The 22,848-nt window shown below is 34.8% G+C and overlaps 1 protein-coding gene across 2 annotated transcripts; it reads left to right on the top strand.

Annotated features, from left to right (window-relative positions):
- Positions 1 to 653: 653 nt before the first annotated feature.
- Positions 654 to 21,350, top strand: fam102bb (family with sequence similarity 102 member Bb). Of its 2 annotated transcripts, XM_051139559.1 has the most exons (11): positions 655 to 1,146; positions 9,441 to 9,561; positions 9,653 to 9,682; positions 10,247 to 10,363; positions 11,623 to 11,669; positions 13,590 to 13,693; positions 15,294 to 15,389; positions 16,803 to 17,007; positions 17,101 to 17,237; positions 19,668 to 19,737; positions 21,237 to 21,350. In XM_051139559.1, the coding sequence occupies exons 1-11, from the start codon at positions 1,013 to 1,015 to the stop codon at positions 21,277 to 21,279; spliced, it is 1,104 nt and encodes a 367-aa protein (XP_050995516.1). In that variant the 5' UTR covers positions 655 to 1,012; the 3' UTR covers positions 21,280 to 21,350. The 2 variants fall into 2 exon arrangements, with proteins under 2 accessions (XP_050995517.1, XP_050995516.1); XM_051139560.1 differs by lacking the exon at positions 15,294 to 15,389 and having other exon boundaries at positions 654 to 1,146.
- The last annotated feature ends 1,498 nt before the right edge of the window (positions 21,351 to 22,848 follow it).

The following is a 22,848-nucleotide window of genomic DNA, read 5'->3' as shown; positions in this document are numbered from 1 at the left end:
GACCATGAAATCAGCAATTTCTTTCAAATAAATACCAGGAAAACAAAGGAATTAGTTGACATATTTTTAAACATGCTTTTTTAAAAAAACAAGAGTTTTGGTAACTGAGAAAACTGCATCCATCTTCCACTTAAACACCATGTAAAAATTTAATAAAGTTACATGAAATTAACCACTACATGTGTTAAATAGTTAAATATGTGTATTACTTGATTCAGTTAAAAAAAGAATAAAAATGAAGGTTTTTTTTAAGAGTTACATCAAGCAAATGGCACCTGTTTGGTGAAACTGCCCTTAATTCTAATCATACTGTTCACATTTACAATAATTATGCAACATTATGAATTTGATAACTCTGGATGAAAAATGATTACAAATATGTAGGTAAATAAATGTGAAAGTCACTGAAAACAGTTTATCAAACGACACCTACTGATTCTCACGCAACCCAGTGTAATGTCAAAATGAGTACTGTACCTTTAAGTCACAATGTTATTATATTATACACGGAAACATTCTAACGATTTTGTGTACTATCAAAAATACACAGAATCCTTAACTCATTTATCACATGTATTATGTCCTATTAGCTGTCCTTTGTCCCTCGCTTCACTTAAGCTTTATTAGTTGACTGGCCCTTTAAGAAGCGTCGTCTGTTTTTTTACTACTACACGACAACACACAATACAGCAACACTACACAAGCCTCCGCGGAGCGGAACAGTCTATCACCCACAGAGACTGCACATCCACTGACGGGCATATCCATTTTCAGTACCATTTTTGATTGTAACGATGTAGTTAATGACAGCAGAATCCGTTAAGACTGTATTATCATCATCGTTAGCTTAGCTTTCCATTATAAGCAAAGGGGATTCCAGCAGTGGCTAACGGCTATCAGCTCTAACAACAGAGGTTCTCCAAAGATGAGCAAATAAAAGTAATGCCCCTTCACAGCGTATGACCGAAGGCATTATCGAGCGGTAACAGGTCTGGTGGGAATCGACGTCAAGATGATGAAGAAAAAGAAGTTTAAGTTTAGAGTTGATTTTGAGCTGGACGAGCTGTCGTCGGTTCCGTTCGTCAACGGAGTTCTGTTCTGTAAAGTCCGTTTGCTTGACGGCGGATTCTCGGAGGAGTCATCTCGGTAAGATAAAACATAAGCAAATACCAGTACATGTCATATTCAGAGCTGTGTGGGGAAATAGTCTGTGTTTCTTAAAAATTGTTAGTCTTTTACGTTTATGTGTAAGGTGTATAATTGCACATTATTTCAATTAAGTTTAAAGTTAACATTTTCGTGTTTTTGTAGTTCATATTATAGGTATTTGTTAAAAATAATTTCATAGGGGATAATTTCATAGTAATATCTAGACATATTAAAACCCCAACAGAACTTAAAGTGTCAAAAATCTGGCCTTAAAGCATGTACTTCATATATTCATATATATAAAAAAAGTTTAGACCTTTATAGCCTATGAATATTACACCATGTATGACCTACATTACTTAATTTTTACCTAAGAGGAAATGACCCAGTGCTCTATAAAGCTGACATGTCATTTATGTAAAGGTTAGTTAGTAATTATAATATGTCAGAGACCATGGAAAAACAGTCATAAGTTAGTGGATTGCTCTTGAATTTTGTCAGTGTGTAGATGAAGATATCACTGACGTTGACAGTTAAAATGTAATTGTAAAACCTGAGCTAAAAAGATACTCACTGGCAGAATTTATTTTTAGTCAGAAGAATTATCAGAAGTGGTCTACCGTGTAGTCTAGGAGGATTGCATTGTGTTTTTAATTTTTATCTTTTATCTATAACTGCAGTCTATTAAGCATATCCTGTGTGCTGTTTGTGCTTCATATTAAGGCAGTTCTTTTGCTGAGTCACTTCAGGCCACACATTATAGCTATATATGTGTGTGTGCGTGTGTTTGATGTGTAAATGAACTGTGCTGTTCTCAGACCTGCACACCAGTTGACCTGCATGCAGGATGTTAATGCATCATGTTTGAGGGGGCGGATATAAATGCAGAGCAGCAACAAAAACTGTGCAGTGTTATAGATTATTACTGCTTGATGAATGTCTTATGACGCCATCAGAGGTGCAAATGTGACAGTCAGTTGCTGGACCTTCCGAAATTATTCTGCATTTATTTATGCATTTGGCAGATGCTTTTATCTAAAAGCGAGTTACACAGCATTCAGGGTATTTATCAGTTCATGCATTCCCTGAGACTCAAACATTTGATCGTGGCATTGTTAGTGTCAAGAGATTTATAAGTGGTCATTTTTATGACTTTATATTGTAACTTTAATATTTGAAGCTATTTTAGCACATAGTATATTGCATATACACTACCAGTCAAAAGATTTTGAATGTTTTTTTTTTTAAAGACGTCTCATCTACTCACCAAGCTTGGATTTATTTGCAACTTTTACAACAGTAAAAATTTGTATTATTTTTACTATTTAAAATAACTGTTTTCTATTTGAATATATTTTAAAAAACCAATTTATTCGTGTGATTTCAAAGCTGAATTTTCAGTATCATTACTCCAGTCTTCAGTGTCACATGATCCTTCAGAAATCATTCTAATATGCTGATTTGCTGTTCAAGAAACATTTTTAAATATATATATATATATTATTATCAGTATTTAAAACAGTTGAGATTTTATCAGAATTATTTCATGAATAAAAAGATCCAAAGATCAGCATTTATCTGAAATAAAAAGCTTTTGTAACATTATACACTATACCATTAAAAAGCTTGGAGTCATTATAATTTTTTGGGGGGATATAAATTCTAGAAATTCAGATGAATTTCTAGAAATGTTCAGATAAATGCTGTTTTTCTGAACTTTATATTCATTAAAGAAACCTAAAAATAATAATAATAATAATAATAATAATAATAATAAATGTTTTTTGAGCAGCAAATCAAAATATTAGAATGATTTTTGAAGGATCCTGTGACTGGAGTAATGATACTAAAATTCAGCTTGAAATCACAGAAATAAATTACATTTTAAAAGATATTCAAATAGAAAACAGTTATTTTAAAGAATAAAAATATTTCACAATTTTACTGCTTTTGCTGTACTTCGGATCAAATAAATGCAAGCTTGGTGAGCAGAAGAAATTCTTTAAAAAAAACAAACATTAAGAATCTTACTGTTCAAAAAATTTTGACTGGTAGTGTATAATGCAATATACTGTGAAATATCCAATAATAAATAAAGATAAATAATTGAGTCCTAAAAAAAGCCATCTCTATCCTTTCAGTAGAGACATCACAAACTCTTTGTCTGTGTCTTGCTGCATCATTTGTCATTCACTCGTTTTTGAAGCTCCGCAATACAAAGGCTTCCCGCAGTTAAATATTAATATGTCAGGCAGTGAAAGTGGGCTGTCAAACTTCACCATGACAAATTTCCATCAAACAACTCCTCGACATTGCATAAGCAAGTAGCTTATTCATTCAAACCGAAAGAGAGCTGTAGACCAAAACCACAGCGGCTTAGAAGATCAAGATCAAGCTTGGGCTACATCAGTGCTTCTCTTTTCAATTATGCAGTTTGCAAAGAGTGTCTAAGACTCGTGAGTTTATTCTCCCTCCAGACTCGAGTTTGCTTCCATCCGCCTGTGGTGCTCTTTTTGAAGAACTCCTGTTTCATTGCAGACATCCTGTGGGAGAACCTAAGGAAAGAGCACAGTGAACCAAAGCACTTCTGCTCTCATTCGCTCAGCTGACTTTGCCATGGCAACGGCATATATTCCAAATACAGAAATTAGACCAGTGGCTTGTCATGGTTCTTTATTACAACATTAAGCCTGTTGCACATTTTGGCATAAGCATTGGTTTAACAGCTCGTTATTCCAGCGCGGGCAGTGATGCTAATGGCTCTAGCACCAAAAAAATAGGACTGTGCCATTTTTCCAGGAAGATAATGAGTGCAAATATGGTAGATTGTTTTCATTTGTGCTAGTAATGCATGCTATTAAGTATATAATGCTACTGAATTCATTATGTCCTTTGTGTTTTCGCATCATTAGTGCTTTGTAGGGAAGGTATTAATGAGTCATTGTGATGCTGAATTGTTCCAGTAAGCTCTGTGCACAGCCAATGGAGTCTATTAGAGCAGAGAGTCAGATAGTTATTATGTGATAGCTAGAAAGCAAAAATCTGAATTTGACCTGCAGTATGGTTATTATGAAGATGGAGGCCTCCTGTATCGATCGGAGCTCTGGCCTTGCTCGGGTTGTATGTCTGAATTATGAGTCTGCAGCTTTTCGTTTATAGTCTCACTGCCAGTAATTTGCCTATAATCATATTGGTCAGGAAAAGGAGTCATATTTCTTGACATTATCATGTCCTCTTTTTTTATAATTTGCAGTGCCACCTTTGTGTTGGGGAGAAGAGGCAGCAAAGCAGGACTTTGGACTGATAACAGTCATGTTGATATATTGATAATAATCAAAATAAAACTGTAGTGTAATATGATTTGAACGACTTGATTCATAACTTGATCTGCCTTGAAATGACTTTCTTTTTGGCAGACATCACGTTTTATGCTAGTGTTGCAGGTTCTAAAATTGCAATTTTTAAAAAAATAGAATTAGCTATTTAAAATGTAATGTAATTTACATGTGAATAAGCTTACTATCGGGATACGGTTAAGGAATAGTTCACCTAAAAATGAAAAGTTTATGACTTTCTTCTTAAACCAGCTGCTTTCAGCATAATCCAGCTAGCTGGTTTTAGCTGTTTCTTTATTGAATCAACTGGGTTTAGCTGGTTTTAACTGGATTAGGATAGAAACATCCTAACATGTTTGTAACCTGCTAATTATGCTAGAAACATGTTAACAACATGCTAGTAACATGCTAAAAACATGTTAACAACATGCTAGTAACATGCTAATTATGATAATAACATGCTAATCATGTTAAAAACATGCTAGCCAAATGCTAGTAACTTGCTAATCATGCTGGAATCATACTAGTAACTTGCTAATCATGCTAACAACATGTTAATAACAGGCTAATCATGTAACAACATGCTAGTAGCATGTTTATCAAGCTAGAAACATGCTAGCAACATGTTAGTAACTTGCTACTCGTGTTAAAAACATGTTAGTAACATGATAGTAACTTGCCAATCATGCTAACATGCTAGCCAAATGTTAGTAACTTGCTAATCATGCTAGAAACATACTAACAGCGTACTAGTAACATGCTAATTATGCTAGACACATGTTAACAACATGCTAAGCATGCTAGAAACATGGTAAAATCATGCTAGTAACTTGCTAATCATGCCTAACAACATGCTAATCATGCTAAAAACATGCTAGCAACATGTTAGTAAATTGCTACTCATGCTAAAATCACGTTAGTAACATGATAGTAACATGCTACTCATGCTAGAATCATGTTAGTAACATGCTATTAACTTGTTAATCATGCTAATAACAAGCTAACAACATGTTAATAACATGCTATTTATTCTAGAACATGCCAGCAACATGTAAGTAACTTGTTTATCACACTAGGATCATGTTAACAGCATGATAGCAACATGCTACTCATGCTACAATCATGTTAGTAACGTGCTATTGTAACATGCTAACTTACTAATCATGCTAGCATCATGCTAATAACATGTTAATCATGTTAACAACATGCTAATCATGCTAGAAACATGCTAGCAACCTGTTAATAGCATGCTACTCATGCTAGAATCATTTTAGTAACATACTAATAACTTAATCATGATAACATGTTAATAAAATGCCAATCATGCTAGTAACTTGTTAATCATGCTAACAAAATGTTAATAACATGCTAGTAACTTGCTAATCATGCTAACAACATGTTAATAACATGCTAATTATGCTATAACATGCCAGCAACATGCAAGCAACTTGTTAATCACGCTAGGATCATGTTAACAGCATGCTAGTAAACATGGTAATCATGCTAGTAACATGTTAAATTATGCTAGCAACATACTAACTCATGTTAAATCATGCCTGTGCCATGTTAATTCATGTTAAATCGAGCTAACGAGATGTTAATTCACCTTAAATAATACAAGCTTTAATATAATCTGATTGTTTTCGTCTGAAAGAAGAAAGTCATATACACCTAGGATGGCTTGGGGGTGAATAAATCATGGGGTAATTTTCATTTTTGGGTGAGCTATCCCTTTAAGATGATTTTTAAAAATGACTTATCCTTCAGCCTCCATGTCAAAAATCATTCTTAAAAGTGGTTTACTACAAACTTTCAGGTTTGGTTTTGATATTACGTTTTGCCCTACACTATTCGTTAACTCCTGTTTCACTCTGAAATAGGTCTAATTACGAAAAATGAAATGGCTTCTGAAATTCATTTCACGTTCATTTTAATCAGTTTACTGTCAGTGTGTATATATATATATATATATATATATATATATATATATATATATATGCATGTCAAGAGCTTAATTTAAATGAAACACTGGTTGTTTACAGTGAGTCAGCAAAGTATTGTAGTGCTTTATATCAGAGGGTTTTCAGTCTAAAACACTTCAAGTCCTCTGAGGTCTATTAACACAGCAGGATCATTTCCCTCTTGCAAATAAAATACATTGAGCATTACAACAATTACAATTCAGCTGCACAAGCTTTTTCTTTGTGTAGTGTTTTTAGCATGAACGAAACTGTCTCATGCTGTTTATTTCCTTAGAAACCACACATGTTCGGTGGAAGGAAAAATGTTTTTTGGTTGGTAGGAGAAATATGCTAGCATTGTTTAGAGAAGTCATTGACCTCTGCTGCTATGGTGACAGATTGAGAGTTGAGGGTTTCATCCAGCTGTGGTTCATCCTGGTTCATGCATTAGAGGCTGTTTTTTCACCCAAATGACTCACTCGGCACGAAGCAAAAGCCTTATGCTAGGGAATCTCCCCAGCTGGTTGGGAGGTGCCCAATTATGTGTTGTTTTGGATGTGTTTCCCAAAGACGTCATTGTGGACCGTTAGGAGATGATAGAATAAAAGGAGGAACTCCGTTTATGTAAGGGCAAGTGCATGAGCTGTGGATGTTTTTTTCCTACCAATATAAAAGATTAATCAAATGCTAATTAATTACGTCATAACAAGATAGTGTAATCTGTCGAGGACTGTGTGCGCCATATTAATAAATATATTTTTAATTTTAAAACAAATAAATATGGCAAAATACACTGTTAGTCAAAAGTATTTGATAAGATTTTTAATGTTTTTTTTTTTAAAGAAGTCTCTTCTGCTCACCAAGCCTGCATTTATTTAATTGAAAATACAGCAGTACAATACATTATGAAATATTATTACTATTTAAAATAACTGATTTCTGTTTGAATATATTTTAAATTGTAATTTCATCCTGTGATCAAAGATAATTTTTAGCATCATTACTCCAGTAATCAGTGTCACATGATCCTTCAGAAATCATTTTAATATGCTTATTTGCTGTTTAAGAAACATTTTTTTTATTCTTACCAATATTTAAAACAGTTGAGTAGTTTTTTTTCAGGATTCTTTGATGAATAGAAAGATCCAAAGATCAGCATTTATCTGAGATAAAAAGCTTTTGTAACATTATACACTATACCATTCAAAAGCTTGGAGAAATTATAGAAATGAATAATTTTATTTAGCAAGGATTCTTTAAATTGATCAAAAGTTATAAGTACATTTATAACGTTCCAAAAATGTCTATTTCCGAATACTCAGCTGTTTTCAACATAATAATAATAAATGTTTTTTGAGCAGAAAATCAGAATATTAGAATGATTTTTGAATGATCATGTGACACTGAAGACTGGAGTATTGTTGCTAAAAATTCAGCTTTGAAATCACAGGAATAGATTACATTTTAAAATATATTCAAATAGAAACAGTTATTTTAAATAGTGAAAATAGTTCAAAATGTTACTGTTTTTGCTGTACTTTGGATCAAATAAATGCAGGCTTTGTGAGCAGAAGAGACTTCTTTAAAAACATTAAAGTCTTGGTAGTGTATATTTAAATAAATAAATCACAAATTGATAACACATGAATTAACATAGATATCAATTAATACATCACTGTATGATTGAAGAATTTAAGTTCCATGTTATTTATGATGCTTTTATGATTGATTTATTTATTGGAATTTTGACTTATTACCATTGAAAAGTTTAAGGTTAATAGTAAGATTTTTTTTTTATTATTAATCTACGTACTTATGACAAAAGTACGTATTTATTTATTTTTATTTTATTGTAGGAAAAAAAAATATTTCCTACAATAATATTAAAATATTAAGCAGCTTCTTTTAAAAATATAGAACAAAATGTTACCAATCCGAAATCTTCAAAAATTAGTGAATTATATGCTTTTAATTAAATATTTGTTTTTTAATATGGTACACTTCCTCTTCAATACCACTAATATTTTATTCAGGTAATATGAATATCTAATTTTATGAGCAGTGCCAAAGCCTCGTGCCATTAATGGGATAGTTTACCCAAAAATGAACATTTTGTCATCATTTACTCACCCTTATGTTGTTCCAAACTTGCATGAGTTTCTTTCTTATGTTGAACATAAAAGAATATATTTTAAAAAAATGCTGGTAATCAAACAGTTGTTAGCCCTTATTGACTTTTATAGTATTACTTTCCCTGTTTGGTTCTTCAAAATTCTTTAAAATATCTTCTTTTGTGTTCAGCACGAGAAAGAAATTGATACAGGTTTGGAACGACATGAGGGTAAGCGAATGATAACAACATTTACATTTTTGGGTGAACTATTCCTTTAAGTGCTTAAAAAGGCACAACATGTATTTGCAACATGAAATCTTTGAGTTAGTACTGTCCTTTGACTACAACGGGAACAAAAAACATAATCCTGATGTGTTCGTGTAACAGCATCTCAATTGCCCTGAAGTTAATTTTACAGACTTGTATCTCTTCAAAAGCCCGCTGGGTCTCATTCGTCTGCCCTGTCTGCAAACATCTGTCTAATTAGGAAGCAGAACACCTGCACAGGGAGGTCCATTTTCAGATGGGAAATTAATTAAACTTATGTTGTCAGTGTGGCCCTCTGACTCCAGGCTTTAATTAATCACAGAATGTGAGTCAGACTCTTTTAATGCAGTCGACTTGAAGTGAATATTAAAACTCATTATGAAGCTTGATTTTGTGACTCATTCTGTTGTGAAATCGTTTCAAAATCTCCCTGAGGAGGAATGCTGCAGGAACTGTCCACCCCTCTTGGATTTTGCAAATGGAGATCAGATGGTGTGAGAGAGAGTTCACGCTGTTTTGGATGAGTGGATGTTTGTTTTAAAGTCTTAAGCCAAGTTTGTGTTCTTTACGGTGACTCCTTGTATTAACAGCCCAGTGTGTGTTTGTATTTCACAGTGAGACGGTCCAGGCAAACTGTGTACGCTGGAGAAAAAGATTCTCCTTCCCCTGTAAAATGAGCGCTAATGCTGGAACCGGAGTCCTTGACCCCTGCGTGTGTCGAGTTTCGGTCAGAAAGGTGAAACTCACTCATGCACCTATTTTGGTTTATAATAAACAGTTTGGAGTTCAAATACTGAGAATGATTTGACTGTTTTTTTATGTAACAGGAACTGAAAGGTGGAAAGACTTATGCAAAGGTAATTCCTTCTTCTTTTTTTTTTAATACCAACTCTATTCAATTTGTTTGTGTGTAGTTAACAAAAAGCAAAGTGTGACATTCATGTCATCTAACACTATTTTAAAAAGCATTTACTAATTCTTTTGTAATTATTATACATGTGGTTTTTATAACATGAGACTGGAATATTTATAAAGATTGTTATACTCACTCTGAAGGACTATTTAAATAAACTACATAAAAGCTAAGTTGTGATTAGAAACGGTGACAAAATCATGTTGCAAAAAAAGTACTAAATTTACCTTTCATGAATAGAAACTAACACAGGGCATTGGTAATTCATCATGTAGACAGTTCTGTAGAGGATTATAAAATATTGATAGCAAAGGAACAGCTGAAAATAGATCACTCTGGAACACTGTGTTTGCATGCGATTCTATTTGTGTATGAGTGGTGCACTTCTGTTCATAAAAGCATTAACCTTATTATTTAGCTTTTTACTCTAAAGCTCCAGTGCCTTTTATTTTTGAATTATTTTTCTACTGACTTTCCTAAATATGTGCTGCTTTGGCTCTCTGTACAGCTGGGTTTTGCTGATCTCAACCTGGCGGAGTTTGCAGGATCGGGTAGCACCACACGCAGGTGTCTCCTGGAGGGTTATGACACCAAAAACACTAGACAGGACAACTCCATCCTTAAGGTGCAGAACCGTTCAGACTTCCATTCAGGGTCTTTTCAGCCATTTTTTTTATTGCTATATTCTTTTTATTCTTTAATTTTGTCATTAATTACTCACCCTAATGTTTTTCCAAACCTTCGACATAAGACCTTTGTTCATCTTTGGAACACAAATTAAGATATTTTTTGATGCAATCTGAGAGCTTTCTGACACTGCATAGACAGCAATGCAACTACCCCGTTCAAGGTCCAGAAAGGTGGTAACAACATTGTTAAAATAGTCCATATGACATCAGTGGTTCAACCGTGACAAGAGTACCATGACGTATGCGTGTGGTGTTGTTAAATAAAGTCGTTATTTTTATTTTCTTTGCGCACAAAAAGTATTCTTGTAGCTTCATAACATTATGGTTGAACCCCTGACGTCACATGGACTATTTTAATGATATCCTTACCACCTTTCTCGGCCTTGAATTGTGGTAGTTGTGTTGCTGTCTATGCAGGGTCAGAAAGCTCTCGGGTTTCATCAAAAATAAAATTTGTGTTTCAAAGATGAATGAAGGACTTATGGGTATGGGACGACATGAGGGTGAGCAATTAATGATCCTCTAAGTTGTCAGTTGTCCTTTTGGTCACTATTGTTCTTACTCATGCCTAAAATTCCCATGAAATCAAGATGGACAATTCTAATTTTAATGGCATATTGCAGTATTTATTTATTTTTTTGTCTGTGCACATCATTCATTTTTTCTTTACTCACGTACCCTCATAATCTTAACTTCCTCAAAATAACTTCCTCTCCATCTTGCAACAACATCACTTCTCTTCTATGATGACGTGTTTATTAGTGCGAGGGCAGGACAACCTGTCACTCCCATGAGATGGCAGCAGTAGCAAACAATAACAGTCATTTAGTCAGATTCAGTCAGTTCCCAATAGACAAAATCAAATTCACCCCAACCTTTTTTATTGTTCAAGAAGCTGTTTCACATACACAGCACAATAGAGAAGAAAGTACTATTGCAACTTCTGTTTCATGTCGACTTTAGGAAAAAACACTAACCCTAGATGTGTATTCCTTAAATCATGTTATTACATCACTCTAATAATCACTCAGAGCACTTTAGCAACCACCTTGCAACACCCTGGAAAATATGCATATGAATTTTACATGATCACGAATCAATCACATTCTCAGAAGAAAAGAAAAATCAAATAATAAATTGTTATATGTCATACACATCCAGTTTCTCACTTTTTGTCATTTGTCTTTGCCTGCAGGTGATCATCAGCACACAGCTGATGTCTGGGGACCCCTGTTTTAAAACGTGAGTGTTACTTTTAAGTGCTACTCAAGTGAGAGAGAATTGAAGTTGGGTTTTTGTCCCTACACCACCATAGCTGCATTTTTAGGGGTTCAAGCATGTAGTACTGAAACCGTATTGTAATTGTTAGAATGGTCATGGATCAGCGATCTCCACGTAAAACTGATCATGCAGACCAAACCGTAAGTTGTAGAGACTTGAAACTTGGAGGGATGGTAGTACTTCTTGATGGTTGTACATGTTGTACGCCTACAACATGACCAAGGCTTGCTCCAGTTGGCCTAACGGGTGCGCTACAGCGAACAAAAGTATAAAATCCCTCATAAGTGCTAAACCATCAATTGCAGGCTCAAGTGTCTTATGTCGTTGAAGTCCTTTGCTCATGGACGGACAAAACATATGTCTCAGATTCAGTCTTGAGCCTGGTGAAATTTCCGGTAATTTCACATTTTTTGAAAAACCTACTTTTGCGAACTAGTCCTAGGTTTTTCGCCCGATCGGAACCAAACCAGTGCAGAAAGATTCTCTGGAGAGTAAATATAAATAATCATCAAAAAATAGTTAAACTTTCAACCGTCGCAAAACAACGTCAAAATGTTTGAAAGTGATAGGGCCACTTTTTGTAAAATGCCTATAACTCCTAAACGGAATGAGATATCTTCACCAAACTCAGAACGCTTATGTAATGGCTCAATCTGAGGTCACAGGAAAAAAATCGCAGGGCTTGGCCATTTGGTGTTGCTATTAGAGGGAAAAACATAAAAATGGCTATAACTGCACAGGCATTTGTCCTTTCAACATGAAAATAAGTGTGTGTAGTCTTGGTCCAAAGTGCCACAAGTGTCTATAAGGACATTTACATATCTTAAAAAACATGGCTGCAATTGGCAGACAAAGTTTGAGCACCTGTTAGACAAGGTTAACGAAAGTTGGTGGGTCTGTTTGACTCACAGCCACAAAGGAGAGAAATTTGAAAGAAATCGGCCACTGGAGGGTGATACCACATTTTTCAAGGGCATAAACAATTGTATGCCACACGTTTTTTCGAACATACACGCGATATATGTATCATACGTGAGAACTCCTCATTCTGGATGGCTTTGCATCTAGAACCTCTGCTGTCAATCAAACAGTTTGTTAAATGAGTAAGAAGATATCAAAAACCTACTTTAACAAACTAGTCCTAAATTTTATGAGGCTATAACGGGGTAGTTTAGAAAAGGGGCCTGTCCAAATTTACTCAAAATCTTATAAAGCCTGAAGAAAAACTCAAAACTTCATGAAACCTGGTGTCCACATGCGACTGGTGATTTCAAACAAGCATGCAAAGTTTTAAGGAGATCGGATCGCAGCTGCCGCTATAACAGTCATAACCGTTAAAAAACATAATATTTCTATGGTAAAATTACCTGGATGTGCCAAAAATGTTTTTTTAAATCATTGGTGGTTGCAAGCTTGCAAAATAATGTCTGTTTCATATGTGCTTAAATGCCTTAAAGCGCTTGAAGCGTGGAAATCGCTGCTTGCAGCTATGTTTAAATTTAGATTTAGCTAAAGACCCTCAGAGACCTTTTCCTGTTAAACATTTGAGGTTGCTATTATAGTATTTTCTCAGAAATGGCCTGTGTGTTGGGAAGGAGTGTGAATGAGCGCTCTGGGGAAATCAGAGCTTTGAACGCAGATTTGCATACTGGAAACCAATACTGTCCACCCACACATGTACACACACTGTGCGTGAAGGTGAATACCCGCTAAAAACATTTGTGTGGGCTGGAGCGTGGGGAGAGTATGGAGTTTGGGGATTCTGGGGGCTTCTTATGGACCACCGTCAGTGGGTGGATTCAGATGGTTCAGTTCTTAAATTCAGCATTTTTCAGTCTGCTCCATTTCAACCGTATTGATTGCATGTTCTCTTTGTATTAGGCCTCCATCCACTGCAACCGTAATAGGCATTCAGGGTGATGCAGAGAGCCTGTTGGAAGACAGGAAAGGAGGAGACACACAGAAACCTTTTCTGAGTCTCTCAGGTAAACCTCACACAAAACACACTGGTTAACGAATCAAAAAAATGAGATGCACAACAGCTTCACACACAGACCTTGTTTTTTAACATTTGTCCTTTATGTGTGCGTAAATGTGTTTGCATTTTTATGTTGGATGCTCTAATCAACTGTCTACATCATACACCGTTTAAGAAGTTTCTCATTAATTCTGCATCCAGTCTTGTAGCAAGAAAACAGGACTGTGTATTTGATTTGATGCTGCTGAACTAACGGGAGCTTGAAAGAGTGCTCTCTCTTCCCCCACTCTCTCTTTTATCCTTTCTTTGCCCTCATACATGCTGCGTGCCTTTTCTGTCCAGAGGCCGGCAAAAACATCAGTCTTTAATGTATAATTTAGCCTGGCTTGACTCTGCTTTCATAGTCATTCAGTATGACTGACTGCTTATGATGTAGAGCAGGCGTGCAGTTCATAAAATAGAATTAGCTTACGAATTTTATTTGCGATAATTGAACAATATTAAATCTATATTAATATTCATACTAGGCCATTTAATCTGAAATATTCATGAAATAAAAGAAAGATGCCAAATGTGTCTTTCTGTTAGAGGCGATTGATAAATTAATCAGTATCGCCATTTGTTCAGAGGGGCACGTTTGAAGATTTATAGATGAGTTAGCATGGGCTTTTGGCAGAGAAATGCTACTCTTTTGATGGAGGAGAGTGTGTATTTAATTTTCATTGTAATTTTAGTTGAATTTTATTTTTTATAGTTTTAGTAATTCTAGTGCTTCAACTTATTCAACTTATTTAATTTCAGTTACTTGCCAGTGCAACCATTTTAATTTATTATTGACAATGATTTCTAATAGTTTGTTTTAATTAATGCTAACAACACTTGTGCAGGCATACTTAGTTTACAAAATTCTTTTTCACATGAGACCAAAATGAATCATGAAAATCACAAAAAATTAAATAAAATAATGACAAAATTATTAATCTTCTAACCAATAAAATGCTTACTAGAAATAGAAAGCCCCTCCTTCTAATGCATAAATTCTAAGAAAGTTATCAAATCATGATTCAAAGATGTGATGTAAATGAAAGGCTAATTTAAAAATGTCATGCCCTAACTTCCGGTTGTAGCAGGAAATAAACACAGGAAATAAGACTTTGTACTTGTAAAGCAAGTTACAACCATCAAAAAACTTTTGAAACCAGTTCAACACCTTTTGAAATCAATTCAACACAATTTAATATTTTTTTTTACATTTCCAGCTATAAGTGACATTAAAACTAAAAGTACTAAAGGTTAAAGTTGCAACAAAGGTTATAGTAACTTAAATATTTTTTTAGTATTCAGTAATAAACCCTAAACCACTCTATTATATTATTCTTCCACTAACTTGTTGATTTTGAAAAGTTTTGAAATGCATATATTAGTCCTAATTTAAATAGTCAAATCACATTAAATTACTCCAATGGGGTCTAAAGCATGGCTACATTAGACAGTATAATGTATTTTAAGGTTGGAAATAGGAGAAGAACAGGTTTGATTGGCATTGACTCCCATATAGTGATGGAGCAGGTTTAATTAAGACTGAACTGAATCCCTTATGTCCACAGAGACATCAGGGAAGTGTGGCTCTCTGCCTGATGAGCTCGGGCTGTGCGGACACTCTCGAACGTCCAGTTACGCTAGTCAGCAGTCCAAAGTATCAGGTAGGCTTTCCCCTTTTCCACTGTTTTCTCTCTGACCACTTAATCGTGAGTCAATGTGATTCTGTTGTCTTGCTGGACTTGATTGCATGCATGATTAGTGTTGTCTGTAACCCTGGCTGTAATATTGTAAGGCTGGCAGTCAACATGATGCAGTGGTATTGCAAGATGATTAACGGGATTTGTAATTTTGCACGTAGGCTGCATGTCATGTGAATCTGTTCTGTGATGTGTGTGTGCACATATGAGAGAGAGAGAGAGAATGTGTGTGCAAATTCACTGGCTCATATTATATGTATTTTTTACAGTAGGTTGCACTTTCCACATACAGGGTGTTCCATTACTTTGATTAAAGCATTAGGGACACAAATCTCATGTTTTCCCATTGTTTTATATCCACTACAGTGGCGGGATTGATCTCAAAATGTTGTTATTTTTGTTTTGATTTACATTATCGTTCAAAGAGTTTTTTTTTTTTTTTTTTGAAAGAAGTTTCTTATGCTCACCCAGGCTGCATTTGTACATATTACAGTAAAACAGTAATATTCTGAAATATTATTACAATTTAAAATAAATGTTTTCTATTTGAATATATTTGAAAAAGTTGAATTTTCAGCAGCCATTACTCCAGTCTTTATTTTTTTCTAATATGCTGATTTGGTGCTCAAGAAACATTTATTATTATTATTATTAGCAGTGTTAAAAACATTTATTCTGCTTAATATTGTTGTGAAAAATATAATGCATTCATAAGGGTTATCTGATGAATAAAAAGTTGTTTTTTTAACTTCTGGTCAATTTAATGTGTCCTTGTTAACTAAAAGTATTTATTTTTTTAATAAAAATCTTAATGACTCCAAACTTTTGAACGGCAGTGATGCAAAATACCTCATAAAACATGAATAAAACAAATCATACAATATTTAGTTTGATGTCTTAATTTGACAATCAACAAATTTCCTGTGACCATTGTTCTGAACATGGTAAAAAAAACACATTTTTAAGATCTACATGGCCTGTTCTGTTCCCTTTTTTATGTAAAGTGCTATTTGCTTTATTAAATAATCTGAAAATAGGCTTTTAGAAAGATTCAGAGCCATCACAAAATAGCTGGATTAAATGTCCCAGATCTAATTTGATAACACTACTTCCTCTAGTGTTTCCAGAGAGGAGAAAGCACTCAGTCTTTATTTCATTAAGCTGTCCTCTAAGATTCAGTTACACATTGCTCACTTTGACCTTTTGCGTTAGATTGTCTCAAAGTGTAAAGTTAGTTTTAAAGTCCCACAGAGCAAACAGAAGTGTTCATCACATATCCGTCTCTAAGCTGTTGTGTGCGTATGCATGTGTGTTTTAGATATTCCATCCGGTATCTGAAATAATAATAATTTAAAACGATGTTGTGTTGTTTCTCAGGCTATAGTACAAGTCACTCACGTTCCTCCAGTCTGTCGGAGTTCTCCCACAGGAGGACCACCTCGGTCGGCAGCACTTCCACCGGCATTGCCAGCATCCCTGAGCCCAGTGAGGAGAGTGACCAAACTACAGTGCCCCCTACAGCCCCGGGGGTCTGTGCTGCTGTGCCTGAACACCCATCAACCCCTGACAGAGCTGCCAGCAGGTCAGACACTGCTACGAATGCCTCTTCTGTATTCATCAAGCTTTAAATTCAGGATATTTAGATTCATCAGATTTATTTTCTCATATATACAAGATACCCAGTGAAACAGGACTCAATGGAGTCTCAGCTGAAAAGGGTAGATGCCACACGGGTGGATGCTGATGACGTAGTAGAGAAGATCCTGCAAAGCCAGGATTTCACCCACAGTCTGCTGGACTCCAGTGCTGAAGGTAACAATGGCTTCTTCATGTTTATTAAAGGTGACATATCATGACTTTTTCCGTGTTTAAGTGCTATAATCGGGTCCCCGGGACATCTACCAACCTAGTAAAAGTTTACTAGTTCTGCAAACGTGGTGAAAGCTCGAGCAAAGCATGCTAACTGCTCTGTCATTGTCTGCACAGTCAAGCACAAAACACTATTTAGAGTCACAGCCTCAGAGGAGACAAAAGAGTAGTGCATTTATATATTTATTTACTTTATATTACGCTGCTGCCACACAGATCTAATATAAACATGCGATTTCTTTCCCAGCTGTTTACCTTCACAAACATAACCAACTGTTTTTGTAACTCGTGTGTTTTTAACATTAACTTGTGTGTATTTGACAGTTTAAGTGCAATAAGACATGAAAAAGAACTAGTTTAGTACTCACATGCCGTGTAACAGCCGCTTTCTGTGCATGCTATGTGCACTCAGAAAATCATATATCAGAAGTTTAAACTGGCTTTAAAACACGTGATTTCAGTACGATAGACATGATAATCAAAACCAAGCATATTTTTTGGCAGAGTATCTGAGGTGTAAAGATACAGTCCTGTTCTGGAAAAGGGGGTGGGGAGCAGCAGCTCATTTACATTTAAAGAGACATGCACGAAAACAGCATGTTTCTGCTTCCACTCAAAATAAGCATTTTCAAAATGATACAATAAAGACACATTCTGGAGACACCATATTTTGTAAAAGGGGGCATAATAGACCCTTTAACAGACTTCTTTTACTTAATTACAGAAGGTTCAAGTGCTCACTGATGCTTTAGAAGGAAACATGATGCTTTAAGAGCCAGGGGGTGAAAACTTTTTGAATTTGAAGATCAGGGTAAATGTAACTTATTTTGCCTTCTGGAAAACCTGCAAGTATCCTCTGTATCTTCTAAAGGGCAGTACTAAATGAAAAAAAAAGAAATTTAGGCAAAATAAGACAAATGTACACACCCCTGGCTCTTAATGCATCGTGTTTCCTTCTGGAGCATCAGTGAGTGTTTGAACCTTCTGTAATAGTTGCATATGAGTCATTGTTGGAAAGGGTTTAAATGCACAAAAGTGCTGAAAACCCAAAGAATTTGTGGGACCTGAAGAAAAGCAGACAGCTGAACTGTCTAGGACAAACAAGGGACTCATGAACAACTATTACTAAATCAGAAAAATCCCAGCTGTGGATCATTCAGGTAACAACACAGTCATTTTTATAAGTTCAACTATTATTTTCACTTGTAGACTATATGTAAACATCTTTTATGTGAAATATCCTATTCAGGTCAGTACTAAAAAAAACGAATATGCATTTTGTATGATCCCTTATTTTGTAGATTCTGCAAGGTGTATGTAAACTTTTGACTTCAACTGTATATAATATTAATAAAAGATAAAACAGCTATGTAATATTATATATAATATTTGGTTTAATGATCAACAAGTTATGAATGTTAAGCAACTCCTATTACTGTGAATTTAACTTAATTTTTTAAAAATCACATATAATGCCCAAATTCCCAGTGAAGAACTATATATGAAGCAGGCAACACTTTGAATTCATCAGATAAGTCGCCGTTACCATAGAAATGAGAACTGCACCAAAAGAGCTTAGCCTTGAGCTGTCATGAAGAACTGCAAATTATATAATCAAATTAGTCTTTATATCTCAAACAACTTATGTTACTGTTTTATGTCTATTTTGCAATAAACTTCAATTATATTGATTTTTATCCTTATAATAAATAATTAAAGATTAATATTATATTTTATTGCATCAGCGGTGCTTCATGGGCTTCTTTTGTTACTGAACTAATTACTAAACATTTTATATTTTTAGTAACTAGATTTCCAATAATATTTTATCAATTCCATCTTTCTTTCTTTCTGACTAAATCGTTTTATATTGTACTATTATTTGTATACATCATTTGCAGTGCCTTGTAGGATTGTAGTTCATTCTCTAATTAAAAACTTTTTTATTGTTGTTTCAAATAATATTTCATAAATTTCATTTTTCATTCTGATTATTAACACTGGATTTTTGCTGCCATTAAATAGCATTTTCGGCAACTAACTTGCTTGTGATGGATCAGTATCAGTGCAGATGTAGAAAGAAAACAGAAATAAAAACAGAGAAACAGTATGTTTAATTGGTGGAAATGTTTACAGGTAGCTGCTGCTTCTCAGTAGGTGTATTGAAGTGTCTCTGCTCCAGAGCACGTCTCTATGTCTGTGTCCTATTAGTTTTTGTATTATTTTTAGATGACCTGGCGACAGGTTCTCATTAGAAATAGACCAATTTGGTTTTTGTGTCCCCAGAGAAGAGTCGTGACTTTGTGCATGCAGAATGGAGGCGATATCTATTTCAAGTGTGTGTGTGTGTGTGTGTGTGTGTGTGTGTTTCAGAGGAAGGTCTGCGCTTGTTTGTGGGGCCTGGTGGGAGCACAGCACTAGGTAGCCATCACCTTCCTGCCAGGTGAGTTTGGAAGAATATTTCAGCCAACAATGAAAATGCTGTCATTGTTTAGTCATCGAAATGTCATTCCACAGCCATATGTGACCCTGGACGACAAAACCAGTCTTACGTTGCACGGGTTTATTTGTAGCAATAGCCAAAAATACATTGGATGGGTCAAATTTATTGATTTTTTTCTTTTATGACAAAAATCATTAGGATATTAAGTAAAGATCATGTTCATGATTCGATCATATAGACAACTTTAAAAGCGATTTTCTCAATATTTTTTTGCACCATAAGATTCCATATTTTCTAATAGTTGCATCTCGGCTAAATATTGTCCTTTCCTAACAACCCATACATCAATGGCAAGCTTTCAGGTGATGTAAAAAATCTCAATTTTGAGAAATTTACACTTATGACTGGTTTTGTGGTCCAGTGTCACATATGACTTTCTTTCTTCCTGGGAAGAAGTGACCCTGGACCACAAAACCAGTCTTAAGTAGCACGGGTATATTTGTAGCAATAGAAAAAATACATTGTATGGGTCAAAATGATTGATTTCTCTTTTATGCCAAAAATCATGAGGATATAACATAACAATCATGTTCCATGAAGATATTTTGTAAATTTCCTACTGTAAATATATCACAACTTGTAGTATGCATTGCTAAGAACTTCACTTGGACAACTTTTTCTCAAAATCTTGATTTTTTTGCACCCTCAGGTTTTCAAATAGTTGCATCTCGGCCAAATATTGTCCTTTCCTAAAAACCCATACATGAACGGAAAGCTTATTTATTCAGCTTTCAGATGGTGTAAAAAATCTCAATTTGGAGAAATTTACACTTATGACTGGTTTTGTGGTCCAGTGTCACATATGACTTTCTTTCTTCCTGGGAAGACAAAAGGAGATGTTTAGCAGAACAACCAAGCTGCTCTTTTCCACGTAATGAAAGTGAATGGGGACCGGGTCATATGTTTGTATGCCAAAAATCATGAGGATATAACATAACAATCATGTTCCATGAAGATATTTTGTAAATTTCCTACTGTAAATATATCACAACTTGTAGTATGCATTGCTAAGAACTTCACTTGGACAACTTTAAAAGTGATTTTCTCTAAATCTTGATTTTTTTTTTGCACCCTCAGGTTTTCAAATAGTTGTATCTCAGCCAACTATTGTCTTGTCCTAACAGATTTCAGAGGAGATATAAATCTTAATTTCACAAAATTGACCCTTCTGACTGGTTTTGTGGTCCTGAGTCACAAATATAGTGCATTGATTCATATGGACTACGTTTATGGACATTCACTTTCATTATGTGAAGAAAGAGCAGCTTGGATGTTCTGCTAAATCTTCCTTTCTGCATGGAATGGCAGGATTTTCTTGTTACTGTCTCTTTAAATAACAGAGCAAAATCAGCCAGTAAGCAGTGGTATTCCCCCACGCTTTATAAAAATGTAAATCGCTGCATTTACTGGGTTGCATGTAAATGCTGACTTCTTTTCAGGGTTGGAGCTGGTGCCTACGAACAGGTGGTGATCAAACGCTAGAGTTGGGAGATGCCAGAAGGAGAAGTGTCAAAAACCAAAGTCTGTTTCGTGGGAGGAGAAAGGGACGAAGAGATTCAGACATGTTCGTCTCCTCTCACATTAGGAGTGTTTGTCACGAACCCGTCTCATCCTTTTGATGAAACGGTATCCTCTGCTGGCTACATTAAGAACTGACAGCTCCTCTACAAGAGGCTGCCATTATAGGTGTTTGTGTTTCACTGTGAGGTAAAGTTTGTCTCCTAATACGTCCGCATTGAAAATCAAAGAGCTTTTTATTGCTGATTTAAAACATATATATATATTTCATATGGTTGTTTTAGTTAGGAAGATCTCCGTTTATTTTTATCCATGTTTACATGTTTGTGAGCCATTTCAGAGTCTGTCAGTAACAATTGATGGATTGTATACACCTTTTACGCCACATGAGGTGTGTACTCTGTCTGCAGATGAAGGTGATCGCTTTAAAATGTTTTTGTCATCTCATTACTGTACGAATGGAAATCATAGCGTCCTCGCCCACCCGCAGCGTTTCACTTTGTGCGTGTGAGAAGTCGCGAGATGTGTTTTGACAGATGGAGCTGTTTTCAGACTTGAATTTGAATAGCACTTTGAATTGAAGGACTTTCTATGAATCTCTAACATTGAAGGGAGTTTTGAGGCTGAGCTGTTGATCGAGTTAACCTATACACGTATTTTGTCGTCTAAAACAACTTTCGGCTTGAGAACTGCAGTGATTTTGCAGTCATATATAGGCACATTAGCTACGTAAAACCCGAGCAGGTGAATATCTGATAAGTACATCTTGCATTATTAATGACATCACGTAAATGTATTGGCTTTCATGCAAGGACAAAATGAGCCAAGCTGTTTTCAAGCTACAATTAGTAACATGGCAGCACAGAACGAAGCAACTTCAACTATTTCAGCAATGCTTGAAATGTTTAGCACAAGGCTCTAGAGCGGCTCTGTAGCTCTTCTTTATCTTCTCTATAACACTACAAAAACTTTTTATCAATGTTTTTGTAGTTACTTGATGTATATCACTAAAATGAAGGTATTTTAATGACTATTTTCATGGTATCTCTGTCTGTAAAATCAGCTCTACGGCATATCAGAATTATACACTACCAGTCAAAAGTTTTTGAACAGTAAGATTTTTAATGTTTTTAAAGAACTCTCTTCTGCTCACCAAACCTGCATTTATTTGATCCAAAGTATTGGAAATTGGAAATAAATTTGGAAATATTTTTACTATTTAAAATAACTGAATAATATTTTAAAATGTAATTTATTGGAAATAAATTTGGAAATATTTTTACTATTTAAAATAACTGAATTATATTTTAAAATGTAATTTATTCCTTTTATTTAAAAGATGAATTTTTAGCATCATTACTCCAGTCATATGATCCTTCAGAAATCATTCTAATATTCTGATTTGCTGTGGTTATTATGTTGAAAACAGCTGAGTAGATTTTTTTTCAGGTTTCTTTGATAAATAGAAAGTTCAGAAGAACAGCATTTATCTGAAATAGAAATCTTTTGTAGCATTATAAATGTCTTTATCAT

Source organism: Labeo rohita, chromosome 20 (genome assembly GCF_022985175.1).
Source record: "Labeo rohita strain BAU-BD-2019 chromosome 20, IGBB_LRoh.1.0, whole genome shotgun sequence".
Lineage (NCBI taxonomy): Eukaryota > Metazoa > Chordata > Actinopteri > Cypriniformes > Cyprinidae > Labeo > Labeo rohita.
This window is presented reverse-complemented; position numbering and strand designations above follow the sequence as displayed.